General features: G+C 34.6%; 1 protein-coding gene across 1 annotated transcript in view; it reads left to right on the top strand.

The window, feature by feature from the left end:
- The window catches only part of NCAM2 (neural cell adhesion molecule 2), a 576,480-nt gene that overhangs the window by 361,955 nt on the left and 197,842 nt on the right, over positions 1-16,683 (top strand). Inside the window, exons 7-8 of the mRNA XM_062180124.1 lie at positions 158-318; positions 8,066-8,211. Of these exons, the coding sequence (XP_062036108.1) occupies positions 158-318; positions 8,066-8,211 (307 nt within the window). The remainder of the gene's footprint in view (positions 1-157; positions 319-8,065; positions 8,212-16,683) is intronic.

Raw genomic sequence — 16,683 nt, 5'->3', positions numbered from 1 at the left:
TAAAGTTCTGATATTACTGAAGTTATTCTTTAGATTGAAATATAGTGTTGTCTAACAATTAGAATAAGTAATTGATGCTTGTAGATCAGAAAGTCAATTATGATCTCTTACATGAAGAAGCCAGATTTTTCAAGATCAACCTATTTTCCCCCTTCAGGAATGGCAAGCTTATTGAAGAAAATGAGAAGTACATATTGAAAGGAAGCAATACAGAACTCACTGTCAGGAACATAATCAATAGTGATGGGGGCCCTTATGTCTGCAGGGCCACAAATAAGGCAGGAGAAGATGAAAAGCAGGCATTCCTCCAAGTCTTTGGTAAGTATTATTGCAAAGTGGTCCAAGTTACAATATCTAGAGAAATGTCAGAAACAAAGCCCTACATACTAAAACACAAAATATTTTCTCATAATAAAACTCCATTTTCACCATTTTGAAATATATTTTTAATTTTAGCTACCAGGTAATTATTTTAAGAATTATATAAAAATACAGGTGGGAACTTTGGTCTGACATTGGATGATTCATAAGAGAAGCTGGAAGAAAATCCATTTAAATTACATCTTAATGGACATGATATTTTATATCTATATGACAGTTGATCTTCATAAATATTTATATGACATATTGGGATCAGTTTGACTTTCTGTATATTTTCAAAGAGCACATTTACAAGAATACAATTTAGAGACAATGACCCTAACTAAAATTAAATTTTCTTTTTAATTGTATTAAAAGAAAGCTTAAAGTAAATATCTTCCATATATATATTGATGCTATAAATATATATATATACATTTATATATATATAATTTGGAAGATAGATATATATATAAATAGGAGTCATATTGTTTACATTGGGGAAGTTATAGAGCATAGACAACAAGTGCCTTTTAAAAATTATTTAATGTACATTATTTTGCAAGAAGAAAGACAGTTTTGCTGGTGAGTATTTGTGATATGATGTTTTTCTTTAAAAAGCATTATCCTAAGAATTCACGCACTATACCAACATTTAGTACATTTGCTGCGTATTTAGCTACAGTATTATCGAAATGCTTTCACAACAAGAGAGAAAAGGAAGACAGAAGAAATCTGAGAGCACAACAGGATCAACTGTGGCAGTTTCCAGGAGCGGAGATTTTCCTTCCACTGATCCTAACATGTATGGTGACAGACATGCTGTCTGGTGGCTGGTTCTGTACTGTCTGTGATGGAAACATTTTCTGAGCCAGAGAAATTTCTGTAAACCTTATATTCTAGAGAAGGGAACAGACAATAAATAGCCATGCCAAAAACGTTAGAACTAAAGATAATAATTATAATTATAAAACACAAATAATAAAATAACTGGAGCATAATGTTCTATGAAAAATGTGAAACTGAATGCATGGAGGTGAAATTGGAGGCAGACTGTTATTTTGAGTAGCATGGAGTAAGAACTGACTGAATGGTAATGGTTGGGTGATGTTTAAACAAAAATCTTTAGAGATAAGAAACTGACCAAGCTAAGAACCTATGAAAGCTTCTTCAATTAGAGGAAACATTAAAGACATTTAAAACGATTAGTAACTAACTTTTTCCAGAATATCCTGCTTAAAAACATTATCGTCAGGAGAGAAGACAGAGACACTGCTGCAGCTAGTCTCCAGTGCCCCAGCTGCCGGACTGAAGCCAGTATCTCACCACCTTAAAGTAGGGAGAAATTGCCGCACATTCCACCACTGGCATTTTTGCTAAGAGGGAATTCCACAGCCTCTCACTCACTTTTATTTCAGCCTGGAAAGCTGACTGGGGTCTGTGAAACTGCTAGGCTTGGGAAGCTGCATTGCTTTAGAGCTAGAGTATTGGTGCCACAAGCCCCAGCCGTTACTCAGGCTTACCAGTAGGACAAGGGTGCAAGCCGTCCTTTTTCTCCCTCACCACCAAAAACAAGGTACTGGCTATGACATTCACAAGGGAGACTGACACTAAACTCTCTGTGGACCAAATACATACACCTAAGGAAAACCTTATTCATCTCAAAGCCATACTTCTATCCCTTTGAGCTAACAAAAGAAATCACTACACTCCCAGGCTCATTTAGAACCAAAGCCAAAGCAGCAAGCCAAGTGGTACCCTGCATTCCAGATAAACCATAAACTCTTTTCCAGTAAAACCACTCCATAAAGAAGAGAGTACTCTAGATTGTCACAGAGAAGTCAATGTGTAGACACAAGAGACATGAAAAAGCAAGGTAGCATGACACCTCCAAAAGAACACAATAATCCTCCTGAATTACATCCTGAACTGAAGAAAATCTGTGAAATGACAGTTAAAATTCAAAATAATGAGTGTAAGGAAATTGAACAAGATGAAAGAGAATACATATAGGTTAAATTAATAAGGAAATTAAAGAGTGACATGAATGAAAATATTACTAAGAAGACAGAACTCATTAAGAAAAAACAAATAGAAATTTTGCAAACAAAATCTTCAGTCAGTGAAATAAAATATATGATTGAAAGCTTTAACAACAGAATAAATCAAGTGGAAGAATTTCTTATCCCCAAGAAAAGAATTTCAAAATAACCAAATCAGACAAAAACAAAGAGAAAAGAATTAAGAAGAAGGAATAAAGTCTATGTGAAATATGGGATACCATTAAATGACCAAATATTTATATTACAGACATTCTGGAAGTAGAAGAAAAGGGAAAAAGCATTAGGAATCTGTTAAATGATAATATTTGAAAATTTCCCAGGTCTTGAAAGAGATATGGACATCAAGATAAAAGCAGCTCAAAGAATCACAAGCAGACTCAACCAGAAAAGGTCTATCCAAGGCATGTATTCTCAAATTGACGGAAGTTAAAAAGAAGGAAAGAATCCTAAAGACAGCAAGAGAAAAACATCAAGTAACATACAAAGGCAACCATTTAGGTTAACATCAGACTTCTCAGTGGAAGCCCTACAGACCAGAAGACAAGGTGAAGATATACTCAAGGCCATAAGAGAAAAAAAAAAATTACAACCAAGAATATTATATCCAGAGAAGATATATTTTAAAAACAAAGGAAAAATATTTTCTAGATAAGCAAAAACTGAGAATTCACTACAAAGAAGCCAGCCTTGCAAGAAATTGTGATGGGTGTCCTGCATTAGAAGAAATATTAAACACATGTCACCACCAAGTTCACTGATGGAGAAGGTAGAATTATGATCCAATCAACAAAATGACTAGTCTTACTTCTTATCTATCAATATTAACTTTGAATGTAAATGAATTAAATTCACCAACCAAAAGACATAAGCTGGCTGAATGGATAAAATATAATGACCACACTATATGCCTCCTATAAGAAATTCACTTCACAACCAAAGATACACACAGATTGAAAGTGAAGTGTTGGAAAAAAGATCTAACCAGCAAATGGAAACCCAAAGCAAGCACGTGATGTTATCCTGACAGCAGATGATATTGACCACAAATGAAAAACTATAAAAAGAGATAAAGTAGAATGGTATATTTTGATAAAAAATTCTATTCTTCAAGAAGACATAACAGCCATAAATATAAATTATATATATATTATGTACATATATTATATATATATATATACATATATATATATATAATTTACCATCCAGATATATACAGCAAATACTATTTGATCTAAAGGGAAAGACAGACTCCAACACAATAATAGTTGATTTTTCAATACACTATTCTCCTCAATGGACAGGTCATCCAGACACCAAATCAGTAAAGATACAGCAAAAGCAATAGTAAGAGGAAAGTTTATAGCATTAAATGCTCACATTAAAAAAGAGAAATGTCTGGTAATAACAATAGATAGAATTAAAAAGGAGAGAATGATTCAACATGGGGAGCAGGCTACACAGAAGATTCATATAATAACAAATGTCCTGAACAGCACTCTGACCTCAGAATCAGACCTGGATCTGGCTGAAAGGCTGTGAGAGCATTACAAGCATGGAAAGCCAAGCCACTGTGGCAAAAATTATCTACATGAAAGATCTCTGTGAGTGAGATCCTAGTGGAAAGAAGGGACCATCAAAGATGGATGTACTTTTCTCTGAAGGGAGGAGAGAGCTTCCACTTTGCTTATGGCAAAAAATACTGAAAGAGTTTGTTTTGCTCAAAAGACTTCCATAGCCTTGACAGTCTCATGACAAGAGCCTTGAGTGATCACTGACATCATAAAATAAGAGTGTCAATTGTTAAATCAACAACAGTAGTCACTTTGCACTTACTCCCCATTTAGTATCTCTATCCTTAATGAGTTGTACATTGAAAATTAACAGTAAAACTGTCTTCAAACAGTACTTTATACTTTGTCTGTGTAGGTGCAAACTGTTGAAATCTTTATTTAGTAAAGAGTTGGTCTTCTGTATCTAAAGATTATTAAAAATTAATCTTAATGAAGAATGGGATGGGAGAGGGAGTAGGAGGTGGGATGGGAGGGAGTTGGAGGGACAAATATGGAGGGAAGAACCACTATTTCCTAAAGTTGAACCTATTAAATTTGTATTTATTAAATAAAAGCAAGACACACACACAGAGAGAGAAATGTTTCAAGTTAAAGGCCTAATGATACATCTTGAAAACCTATTAATACAAGAAGAAACCAAACCACAAATCAGCAGGAGGCAAGAAGTATTAAGGATCAGAGCAGAAATAAATGAAATTGAAACTAAGGAATAAAAAATCAACAAAACTAGAAATTGGTTTGTTGAGAAGACAAATAAAATAGATAAACCTCTAGCCAGAATATTAAAGAAAAATTGAAAATACTCAAATAAAGTTAGATATGAAAAAGAAACATTTCATCTTGAAATCAGGAATTGCTATGCCTCTAGCTTTGTTCTTGTTGTGTATGGTGGCTTTAGCTATCCGTGGTCTCCATATGAATTTTAGCATCTCTTTTCTAAACCTGGAAATAATGTCATTGGTATTTTGTTTGGAATTGCATTGACTCTATAAATTGTCTTTTGTAGTATGATCATTTTGATGATGTTTATTCTTCCAATCCATGAACATGGGAGAGTTTTTTGTTTAATGATTTCTTCTATTTCTTTCTTTAGTGTTTTGTAATTTTCATCGTAAAGATCTTTCACACCCTTGTTTAAATTTACTCTAATGTATTTGATTTTTTGGAGCTATTATGAACAGAACTAATCTTGAAAATTATTTCTGATCCAAAGTATTGTGTTGGTAGATAAGGCTATTGATTTTTGTACAATGCTTTTATAACCTACAACATTACCAAACTCTTCTATGAGTTCTGAAAGTCTCTTAATGTAGTCTTTTTGCTCCCCAGCATGTAGGAACATGTCATCTGCAAATGCAGATAGTGTGTGATTTTTTTCCTTTCCGATTTGTATCCCTTTAATTTCTATGTCTAATGGCCCTGGCTAAAACTTCCTGGACTATATTAAATAGCAATGGTGAAAGTGGGCATCCTTGTCTGGTACTGGATCTTAGACATTCAATAGGATGCTGGCTGTGTTGAGAAATGTTTCTCTAAAACCAGTTTGTTTAAGGTTTCATCATAAAATTATGTTTTCTTTTATCAAATGCTTTCTCTGCATCTCTTGGGATAACTGTATGGTTTTTGCTTTTCAGTTTGTTAGTGGGATGTGTAACATTTATTGATCTGTGAATATTGAACCATCCTGCATACCAGGGGTAAATCCCACATAGTGTGGGTGAATGATCTTTCTGATGTGTGGTTGGATTCAATTAGCTAATATTTTGCTGAGGATTTTTGCATCTATGTTCATCAAGGATATTGGTCTATATTTCTCTTTCTCTGTTATATATTTTTCTGACTAAAGAATTAAGGTAATTTAGGCTTCATGGGATGAGTTTTGGGAGGACTCCTTCCTTTTCAATTGTTTTGAATAGTTTGAGAATTGGAATTAGTTCTTTAAATATGTGGTAGAATTCAGCAGTGAAGCCATCTGGTCCTGGGCTTTTCTTTTTTCAGAAAGTCTTTATTATTGATTCAATCTCTGTCTTGGTGATTGGTCTGTTTAGGTTTTCTATGTCTTCATGACTCAATTTTGGTAGATTGCATGTGTGTGGAAATCTATTCCTTGCTTATAGGTTTCCCAATTTGTTGGCATACAGTTCTTTGTAGTAATTCCTAATAATTCTTTTTATTTCTGTGATAACTGGTGTTACATTTTTTTTCATCTCTAATGTTATTGATTTGCATCTTCTCCATCTTTTATTCAGCTAGTTGGATCATTGGTGTATCAATTTTGTTTATTTTTTTCAAAAAAACAGTTCTTCATTTCACTGATTGTTATAAACCTCCCTCTTAACACTGCTTTTCCTATATCCCATAAGTTTTGATATGATGTATTGTCACCTTCATTTGTTCCCAGAAATTTTGTGATTTGGGAACTAGTTCTATAGTTTATTTTCATAATATAGCTCATAGAGAACAGGGGTCCTGCATGTGGAGTTAGTGCACTGTGACCTTTGTTGTTAATTAACAATTAACACTTATGTATGACGTTAGTGACCACCTGAGACTTTTGACATTAGCTGCCTAGGCTTGAAGAATTTTGAGTCCACAAACTCTATCAGTATTTAGACAAGGCCATGAGCAAAGTGGAAGTTCTCTTCTCCCTTTGGAGAAAAGTGCATCCTTCTTTGATGGCCAATTCTTTCTGCTGAGGTCTCATAGAGATCCTTCATGAAGAACATTTTTTGCCACATTATCTTGACTTTCCATGCCTGAAACGCTCTTATGGAATTTTCAGCAAGACCACGAAGCCTTAAGAGCTGAGGTCAGAGTGTTACGTAAAGTGATTGTCATTCTGTGAGTGCTGTGTAGACTGTTTCCTATGTTGGAACATTCTCTCCTTTTTAATTCTATCTATTATTATTACCAGACAATTGATCCTATTATCACTTTAACACTTAATCATATTTATATGTTCACTTTAACACTTAATATGATCACTTTAACAATTAAGATAACATTTTTACCACCAATCTTAATGGGATTTGGAGTCCCATGACAAGTTTTTCTTTATCTTTTACTGTGGAAAGTTTGACTACAATGTGTCATGGTGAAAATCTTTTCTGTTCATATCTTTAGGAGTTCTATGTGCTTCCTCCCCTTGAGTGTTCCTTTCTTTCTCCAAACTGGGAAGTTTTCTGTAATTATTTCACTAAGTAGGCCTTCTAGGCCATTCTCTCTTTCATATCTACAGGAACTCCTAAGACCCATCTGTTGGATCACTTTATAGTATCCCATAAATCTCCAACACTGTTTTTAAGTTTTCTAAAACAGCCTGGTACAGGTACAAAAACAGACTCGTAGACCAATGGTATAGAATAGAAACTCCAGATCAATCCATGCATCTACAACCAACTTATACTTTTATTCCATGGATGATTGTGTTGACAGATTACAAAAGAAAGCCTTCACTTTTACTGAAATAATTAGTGCTGGCTTTTATCCACTTTTTGCCTAAACCTGTAAATTAAGTAGTATATAAGATAATACTAGGCATTAATGAATAATATAGAATTTAAAAAATAAAGATCTTTTTATGTAATCTTATGAAACATATTAATTTAAATTAGAAAACATGTTTTCTGTTATATATAATAATAAAAAGAGTTAATTTGATGTAAAATATAGTAATGTAAGTTCAATTACAGAAGATGTATATTATACATACATAGAAAATACATGCACCTTTAAAAATTAATTATATGCCTTTCAGAGAGAGGAAGAAAATAATAACTTGATGTTTACAATGGAAAAATTATGAAAATATTTATAATTATTCCGTTGGCTTCTAAGCAATTCAAATTGTCTTTAAATTGATAATAGGTCAGCATTGTTTTCTAAATATTTTTTCTCCTTTACTTTGAAACTCTCTTGTCACACTTACAGAGAAAGCCATACCATAGTAGTTGCTACAAATTTAATTTATCACATACTATTACAGCATGTACTCCTATGTGTTCTATCCCTTATTTCTGACAAAAAATATTTCCTACAATACGGATTGAGTAATGTATATATTCTTTACAGTACAGCCTCACATCATACGACTTCAAAATGAAACTACATATGAGAATGGCCATGTTACACTCATCTGTGAAGCAGAAGGGGAGCCTATTCCAGAAATAACTTGGAAAAGAGCTGTAGATGGCATCACATTTTCTGAAGGCGATAAGGTAACAGCACTCAATGTATAACAGTTGCCAATACCATTGTAGATTCTAGAGTTCTGAATATTATTAAATCTCATGTGAGCCTCTAATTTGTGAAGTATTTTTCACCAATCAAATTAATTATTTAATTGTTTAAAGGAAATTACCACAAATTGTTTTAAATTAGCTTTGGAGGAGAAGAATTCAAATGTATCATATTTAATGATTTTTATTAAGTAATAAATATTAGCCTTTTTCTATTAGTCTTAAGGCTGCTCAAATGGACTTTTGATATATATTCAATCCATAAAATATGTTGTGGCAATTTTAACCTGTATCCCTGCTTTGTAAATGAATGTCAAGTTAAAATTTTTTGGCTATCCTTCAATTTTTTACTCATTAGAATTGTTTTTTGTTGTTCAGAAGAGTAGTTTTCTGCTTTCAATAAGACTCTAATAAGAGAAATAAGAATTAAGATAACACAATAATTGGCTAATTTTTCACCATAATGCTTTTGATTTGTTTTTCAGAAATCGACTAAACATTATCATGTGTTGTACTATATTTTATAGATTTTCATTAGTGTTATTTTTCATAACAATTCATTCAAAGCACTAAATATAGAGAAAGATAAAAAAGAAAGGAGAAGATAGTGAATTAATGGCATGATGGAAGTCATATTTTTATTTAAATAAAGGTTATGAAGTTAGACTTTTTGATTGCTTTTCTCTCCTCTAGGAGTATTTTTCCTTTAAACTACTTTCATAAATTTGAATTTATTTTCAAAAACCATCTGAGCTCTAAAAATACATACACTACAAAACACTTTCACTTAATAGCACTCACAGTTGAAAAAATGATATTGAATATCATGTTAACCCTATAAATTGACAAAAGACATATATCTTGTCCATTCATTATTTTAAAAGAATATTTGCTATGTATATTATACTTTTTGTCTAATTTCCTTACCATTAAGGCATTTTTAAGATAATATATCTGTTTTTAATAATATTTATACAATTTGTTTCATGGTAATAATACAACTTTATTGTCTGTAGCCTTTTCCACACAAATCATTATTAGTTTTTCCGTGTGAAACACATTAAGGTTTAAAATGGTAAAGTTATTGTCAAAAAGACACATTGGGCAGTAGAAATAGCTGAAGAGAGGTTTTTTTGTTTGTTTGTTTGTTTGTTTTTGTTTGTTTTTTTTTTTTTAAATCTGAAAGTAGAAAACAGAAGAGTCTAGTGGAAAACAGATAAATAGATAAACAGATTTCCAGGTTGCTGAGACCACAAAAACAGCTTTGGGGACCACAGGAGGTGGTGTGGGGTGAGGAGGGGCCAGGCAAATTGTCTCACAGTGTGGCATTTCATGTGGATGTTGAAGGTATTTGCTTGGCACTAATATTCTTAGCATTTCCTTCTGTGTTGCTATGGCTCTTGAGTTCCCTGTTGTCTATTCTTTTATTATGCAACATAATAAATTTTTCATTTAGCACAAAGTCCATTTGAACTAGTCTACAGGAAGGTTCTAAGTCTGTCCCTGGCCAGCAAAGTCATAGTTCAGGTGTGCAGTGGGAAATAACTTCAACACCCATGGAGCATTCATTCAAAGTCTACCTTTTTATTTATTTTTTTAAACTTCTCCAGCTTGGTTTCCACACTGAGTAGATTCCTAGAGAAAAAGGTGGAGTTCAGGCCACAGTAAAAGACAGACCCAAGGGCTCACCAGACAGAACAGGGGGCCGAGGCCTCCTGCCCTGAGTGGCGGGGTTGAAGGCTTCACCTAACCTCTGGAGCTGCTGTCCTCAAATGTTTCTGTCTTGAAACCACTGCTCTTCTGGAGTTTCTGAACTCTTCTTGCTCCACCTCCCATGGCTCTCTCCCTGTGGCACTTGAAATAGCCATTTGTTCCGTGTGCACCTGTTGGGTCTTAGTCCACCCGTACAAGGATGGACTGGGTCCGAGGAAAGGTAAGTGCGCCGCTCGCCCGTTCCCCAGCCTCCCTATCCCGGAGACAATCAGACGCAGCGGGGAGCCAAGTCTAGCAAGGACTCATTTACTTTTTGCATAATAGTACCTTTTATAGCACAAAACTGCAGAGTCATTGGGGCAGGGCTAAGGGCCAACCAATCACTTAAAAAATCACCTTATGGGGGATTTCTATAGGACTAGCCCTATGTCTATACACTTGTTACTAGTTTTGTTACCTCCCCTGATGTTGCGCAGCCAATTGGTTTTAGTGGTAAACAACTTTGGATTCCGCCCATCTTACTTCCTCTGGGTGCCATCTTACTTGGCTCCGCGTGGTTCCATTCCTCGCAGCTCGGGCGGGGGCGCCCGGGGGCAGCTGCGCATGCGGAGCCCGCCGGGCCGGGCCTGGCCTGGCCACACCATGGCCGCGCTCATGCCCCACATGCACCTGCCACTCTAGGCAAGTGGTGAGGAAAGCAGGCAGAGTCCTTGCTGCTCCTGAGAAACATGGGGATGGAAAGGTATGCTTGGACTTGCAGGGTGTTCTAAGTGGCAAATAATCCCAGATACTCAAGCGTGGCATGCTGTATTGGAAATGAGACCCTGACACACGACACAAAATCCTCTAACACAAGCTATCAAAGCCTGTGATAGAAATCAGGGAAGTGTAGTTATAGCTTCAAAGGCTTTCAGACTCTCCAACTGGACTTTATAAAGTGAAGACAAACTCAGACAGAGGACTATAACTGAAGTGTGGTAGAAAGCCTGCAGTCTTTACATTAAGGCATTTTTAAGATAATATATCTGTTTTTAATAATATTTATACAATTTTGATGTAATTATTTTATATATTCAACTTAAAAATCAAATTTTTAATATGAGAATCATTGTCTCTTAAAATCCACTAAATTGTTAAACAGTTTGCTTTTATATTTCCGTAACATACAATAATAGATATTACTACAGCCCATTTGCCAAAATTGAAGATAATTGAATTTCAATAAATTTTGGAAAATACAGTCAAATATATAAAACCATGAATGAGCGGGTGCCGTGGCTCAACAGGCTAATCCTCCGCCTAGCGGCGCCAGCACACCAGGTTCTAGTCCTGGTCGGGGCGCCGGATTCTGTCCCAGTTTCCCCTCTTCCAGTCCAGCTCTCTGCTATGGCCCAGGAGTGCAGTGGAGGATGGCCCAAGTACTTGGGCCCTGCACCCCATGGAAGACCAGGGGAGGCACCTGGCTCCTGCCTTCGGATCACCGCAGTGCGCCAGCCTTAGCATGCTGGCTGTGGTGGCCATTGGAGGGTGAACCAACGGCATCCTCTGTCTCTGTCTCTCACTGTCCACTCTGCCTGTAAAAAATAAAATAAAATAAAATAAAACTATGAAGGACTCTTTTCAGATTTCAATTCGGCCTATTTCTTTATATTAACTCACTGAGGAGTATTCTTCCCTTTAGCCTTTTTTGTTTTGTTTTGTTTTTTTGGAATCTTTTTTTTTTACTTATTTAGTAAATATAAATTTCCAAAGTACAGTTTATGGATTAATGGATTGCAATGGCTTTTTCTTCCCCCATAATTTTCCTCCCACTCAAACCCACCCATCTCCTGCTCCCTCTCCCATTCCATTCACATCAAGATTCATTTTCAATTATCGTTATATGCAGAAGATCGATTTAGTATATATTAAGTAAAGATTGCTTCAGTTTGCACCCACATAGAAACACAAAGTGTAAAATACTTTTTCAGTACTAGTTATAGCATTACTTCACATTGGACAACACATTAAGGACAGACCCCACATGAGAAGTAAGTGCATAGTGACTCCTGTTGTTGACTTAATAATTTGACACTCTTGTTTATGGTGTCAGTAATCTCCCTAGGCTCTAGTCATGAGTTGCCAAGGCTATGGAAGCCTTTTGAGTTCACCGACTTCGATCTTATTCAGACAGGGTCATAGTCAAAGTGGAAGAGCTCTCCTCCCTTCAGAGAAAGGTACCTCCTTCTTTGATGGACCGTTCTTTCCACTGGGATCTCAGTTGCAGAGATCTTTCATTTAGGTTTTTTTTTTTTTTTTTTTTTTTTTTTTTTTTTTTTTTTTTTTTTTTTGCCAGAGTGTCTTGGCTTTCCATGCCTAAAATACTCTCACGGGCTCTTCAGCCAGATCTGAATGCCTTAAGGGCTGATTCTGAAGCCAGAGTGCTATTTAGTACATCTGTCATTCTATGAGTCTGCTGTGTATCCTGCTTCCCATGCTGGATCATTCTCTCCCTTTTGATTCTGTCAGTTAGTATTAGCAGACACTAGTCTTGTTTGTGTGATCCCTTTGACTCTTATACCTATCAGTGTGATCAATTGTGAACTGAAGTTGATCACTTGGACTAGTGAGATGGTATTGGTACATGCCACCTTGATGGGATTGTATTGGAATCCCCTGGCACGTTTCTAACTCCACCATTTGGGGCAAGTCCGATTGAGCATGTCCCAAATTGTACATCTCCTCCCTCTCTTATTTCCAGTTTTATATTTAACAGGGATCACTTTTCAGTTAAAATTTAAACACCTAAGAATAATTGTGTTAATTACAGAGTTCAACCAATAATACTAGAACAAAAAAAAATACTAAAATGGATAAAGTACTATATTGTACATAAACAGTCAGGACAAGAGCTGATCAAGTCACTGTTTCCCACAGTGTCCATTTCACTTCAACAGGTTAAGCCTTTTTTAAATATACCTTCATATAACTAATATGCTTTCTATTTATTTTCCTGTCTGCTATAAAGTTCTGAGAAGTTCTTTCTTCAAGGATTGCTCCTCATTTTCTAGATGTCTCCTTATGAGTTTACTAAAGTTGTAAGATAAAATATCCTCATTCTTTTTATTTATAAAAGAATGATCGGGAAACCAAAAAGCTGTAACATTTTATTCTTGGATCTTTACCCCAGGCCACCTCAAACCTTACCCAGAAATCTCTTCTACAGTAGAATTAAAAATAATATTTTATTTTCTGGTCCTAAAGAATATCTCTATGAAAGAATATACTCTTTCACCATGTTTGTCACAAAAAATCATAAAAACCTAAATATGCATTCTTCTCCAACTTTTACACAATTAATAAATAAATTAAAGCTATTCATTTCTGTCAATGTAAATTTACAAGAATATTTTCAAATCTCTGAAAAAAAATAAAAAATAAATTAAAAATTTTATTTTTTTTAAAAAACAAATCTCTGACTTTTTTTTAGTTTGTACCAATAAACCTCTTTTATCCTATTATTACCAACTGCTGCAACAGAAAAATTCTCAAGTTGAATACTTTAGGTGATCTTTCTGAAAGCAAATATAATTTTGAATTTCAACTTTTACATTTATAGTGGTTTGCTTTGATGGTATAATATAGCATTTTTTCATATGAGTTTATCCCTTTTAAAATGTTAATAACAGTGTCCCTGTTATTGTTGTAAGGAATATGAATATATATATTATATGTATATGTTGTAAGGAATATGAATATATAATATGTATATTTAATATACATAATATATAATATATAAAATATGTGACAAAATATTTAGCATACTTTACATATACCATAAACTTTTCTCTTTGTCATATCATATCAATTTATTAGCATGAATTTTCCTGTTATTATTATTCTGAATAAATCCTAGTTTCCAAAAGACTTCATAAATTCTGACACCCAAATTTTGATTTAGTGAAACTACTCTAGGGCAAGCCATGCATATTTTTAAACTTTTATTTAATAAATATAAATTTCCAAAGTACAACTTTTGGAATGTAGTGGCTTTTCCCCCAGTAAACTCCCTCCCCCCGCAACCATCGCATCTCCCACTCCCTCCCCTATGCCATTCTTCATCAAGATTCATTTTCAATTATCTTTATATACAGAAGATAAACTTAGCATACACTAAGAAAGGATTTCAACAGTTTGCACCAACACTGAAACACAAAGTGTAGAGTACTGTTTGAGTACTAGTTATACTATTAATTCACATAGTACAACACATTAAGGACAGAGATCCTACAGGGGGAGTAGTTGCACAGTGACTCCTGTTGTTGATTTAACAATTGACACTCTTATTTATGATGTCAGTAATCACCTGAGGGTCTTGTTATGAGCTGCCAAGGCTATGGAAGCCTCTTGAGTTCACCGACTTCAATCTTATTTAGACAAGGCCGTAGTCAAAGTAGAAGTTCTCTCCTCCCTTCAGAGAAAGGTACCTCCTTCCTTGATGGCCCGTTCTTTCTGCTGGGATCTCACTCACAGAGATCTTTCATCTAGGTCATTTTTTTTTTTTTGCACAATGTCTTAAGCCATGCATATTTAATGAACTCATATAGATATCTTTAGAGCCATATTGTGCAAGACAACTCTTAACACTGCAAACATGTAGCTCATAAACAACAAAATGCCATCGATGTCACATGGAGCAAACTAATAATTTCATTCAACATCATGATAAAGTACTTGGTAAATGTGCCCATCTTTGTGCATTTTCTAAGAGGATAAATGCCTTGAAGAATGGTATCCATTTTCTTTGTATTGAGTTTACAATCAATCACTAAAGAGCACAAAGTAAATGAAGATAAAATATACATGGCTTAAATCTATAGGTAAGTGAATATTATATGAATTGAAGAATCAAATGAAGGTGCACAATGTAATTACATGTACCATTAGACCCTGCAGCCCTCCTCTGGGAGAGAAGAGAACTTAGGGTTACCAAATATGTGTAGTCTTAGAAACTATTCATATAAATTTCAAGTATATTGTATAGGCATACCCACTTGTGATAGTAATATTTTCAAATGTCCAATATTATCACAGGTTCATAATTTGTCCTGTATTTCATTGAGTAATTTGTCACTAACTTCTATTTGTCTGTTAATTTGAAATTGATCATAAATTTATCTTTGTGATAATGAAAATTATTGATGATATTTCTATTAAAATATCATCGTCCTGAAATTATTCAAAATCTAATCAAATTCAGTTTAATTTCAGAATATAATTAGGAGTCTTCTCAAGATGCAGGCATGTAAAAAAACTAGAATCTCCTGGTCTCTCTACATAGTTGATGCTATATACTAGATTTTACAATTTAAACAAACATAATAAACCTTAAGACATAACCAGTGCTATTATTCAAGAATACAAAATAGCCAAGAATTACAAATTTAAAATTGTCTTGTACATTGTAAGCAATCTAATTTTTTTGCCTTAAAAATGTTTATAAAATAAAACCATGAATCTTTCCAAAAGCTGTACTGAAAAATTGGTGAGATTGTATCAAAAGTGATCTGACACAGTCCCTGGAACACAATATAAATACTAACTAAGTGTTTACACTTAATGTTGAAAATACTTATCTATTTTGAACCAAAGTTTCTTTCAATAATCTCTCATTATTCTTGTTGATCAATAAATGTTAGAATAAATCAGTACACACTACAGTGATTGATTAAATTATAATTGGAAGTCATGAAAAGTGTCATACAAACCAAAGTTTAGTCCTGACTTTGTCACTTTTGTCGTGTCATTGGTAATATTTTTCACATATGTGATTTCAGTTTCTATGGATAATAAGATCCTACCTGGAAAATTTTTCTAAAAATGAAAGAGCACAGCTAACTAACTACATCCAAACACAATCAAACTTATTTTCCATTTACCTTGTAGATAATCAGAATTCTTCAGTATTAAACTTATTGTTATGTTACATTTAGATCTTTTATAAATGGAAAAAGTGTTGCATTCTGTGCCAATTAGTTCTGCCACAAAATGAACTACAAAAAAACTTCATGGTCTGGTCATGGTTACTCTATGAAGAAATTACACCCTTGATAATGAGAGCCTTCCCCTAGTTGTCACAAATTGTGTTCCTTTAACGTAGGTGCAAAAATTTCACTTTAAAATTATCTCTAACATTAATTCAGTGATTTAGATATGAGGTTGTATTGTCTTTCAAGATTTCCAATTTTGAGCTTATGTATCACATTTCTATTGAAGGTTGATGATGTCCTGCATTTAGGAAATAGAAAGGAAGGAAGGGAGGGAGAGACGGAGAAAAGAAGGAAGGAATAAAAGGAAGGAAGGAGGGAAGGAAGGAAGGAAGAAGTAAGAGAGAGTATTAGAGAAAGAAATAGAAGCAGAAAGGAAGGAAGGAAAGAAGGGAGGGAGGGAAGGAGGGAAGGAGGAAGGAAGAGAGAAAGAAAAAGGAAGCTGCTGGATGGACAAAAGAGGGAGGGAATTATTATATTTTTAGAATTATATCTTAGAGGCCGGCGCCGTGGCTTAATAGGCTAATCCTCTGCCTTGCGGCGCCGGCACACCGGGTTCTAGTCCCGGTCTGGGCGCCGGATTCTATCCCGGTTGCCCCTCTTCCAGGCCAGCTCTCTACTATGGCCCGGGAAAGCAGTGGAGGATGGCCCAAGTGTTTGGGCCCTGCACCCGCATGGGAGACCAGGAAAAGCACCTGGCTCCTGACTTCAG

Source organism: Lepus europaeus, chromosome 2 (assembly GCF_033115175.1).
Source record: "Lepus europaeus isolate LE1 chromosome 2, mLepTim1.pri, whole genome shotgun sequence".
NCBI classification, from domain to species: domain Eukaryota; kingdom Metazoa; phylum Chordata; class Mammalia; order Lagomorpha; family Leporidae; genus Lepus; species Lepus europaeus.
This window is presented reverse-complemented; position numbering and strand designations above follow the sequence as displayed.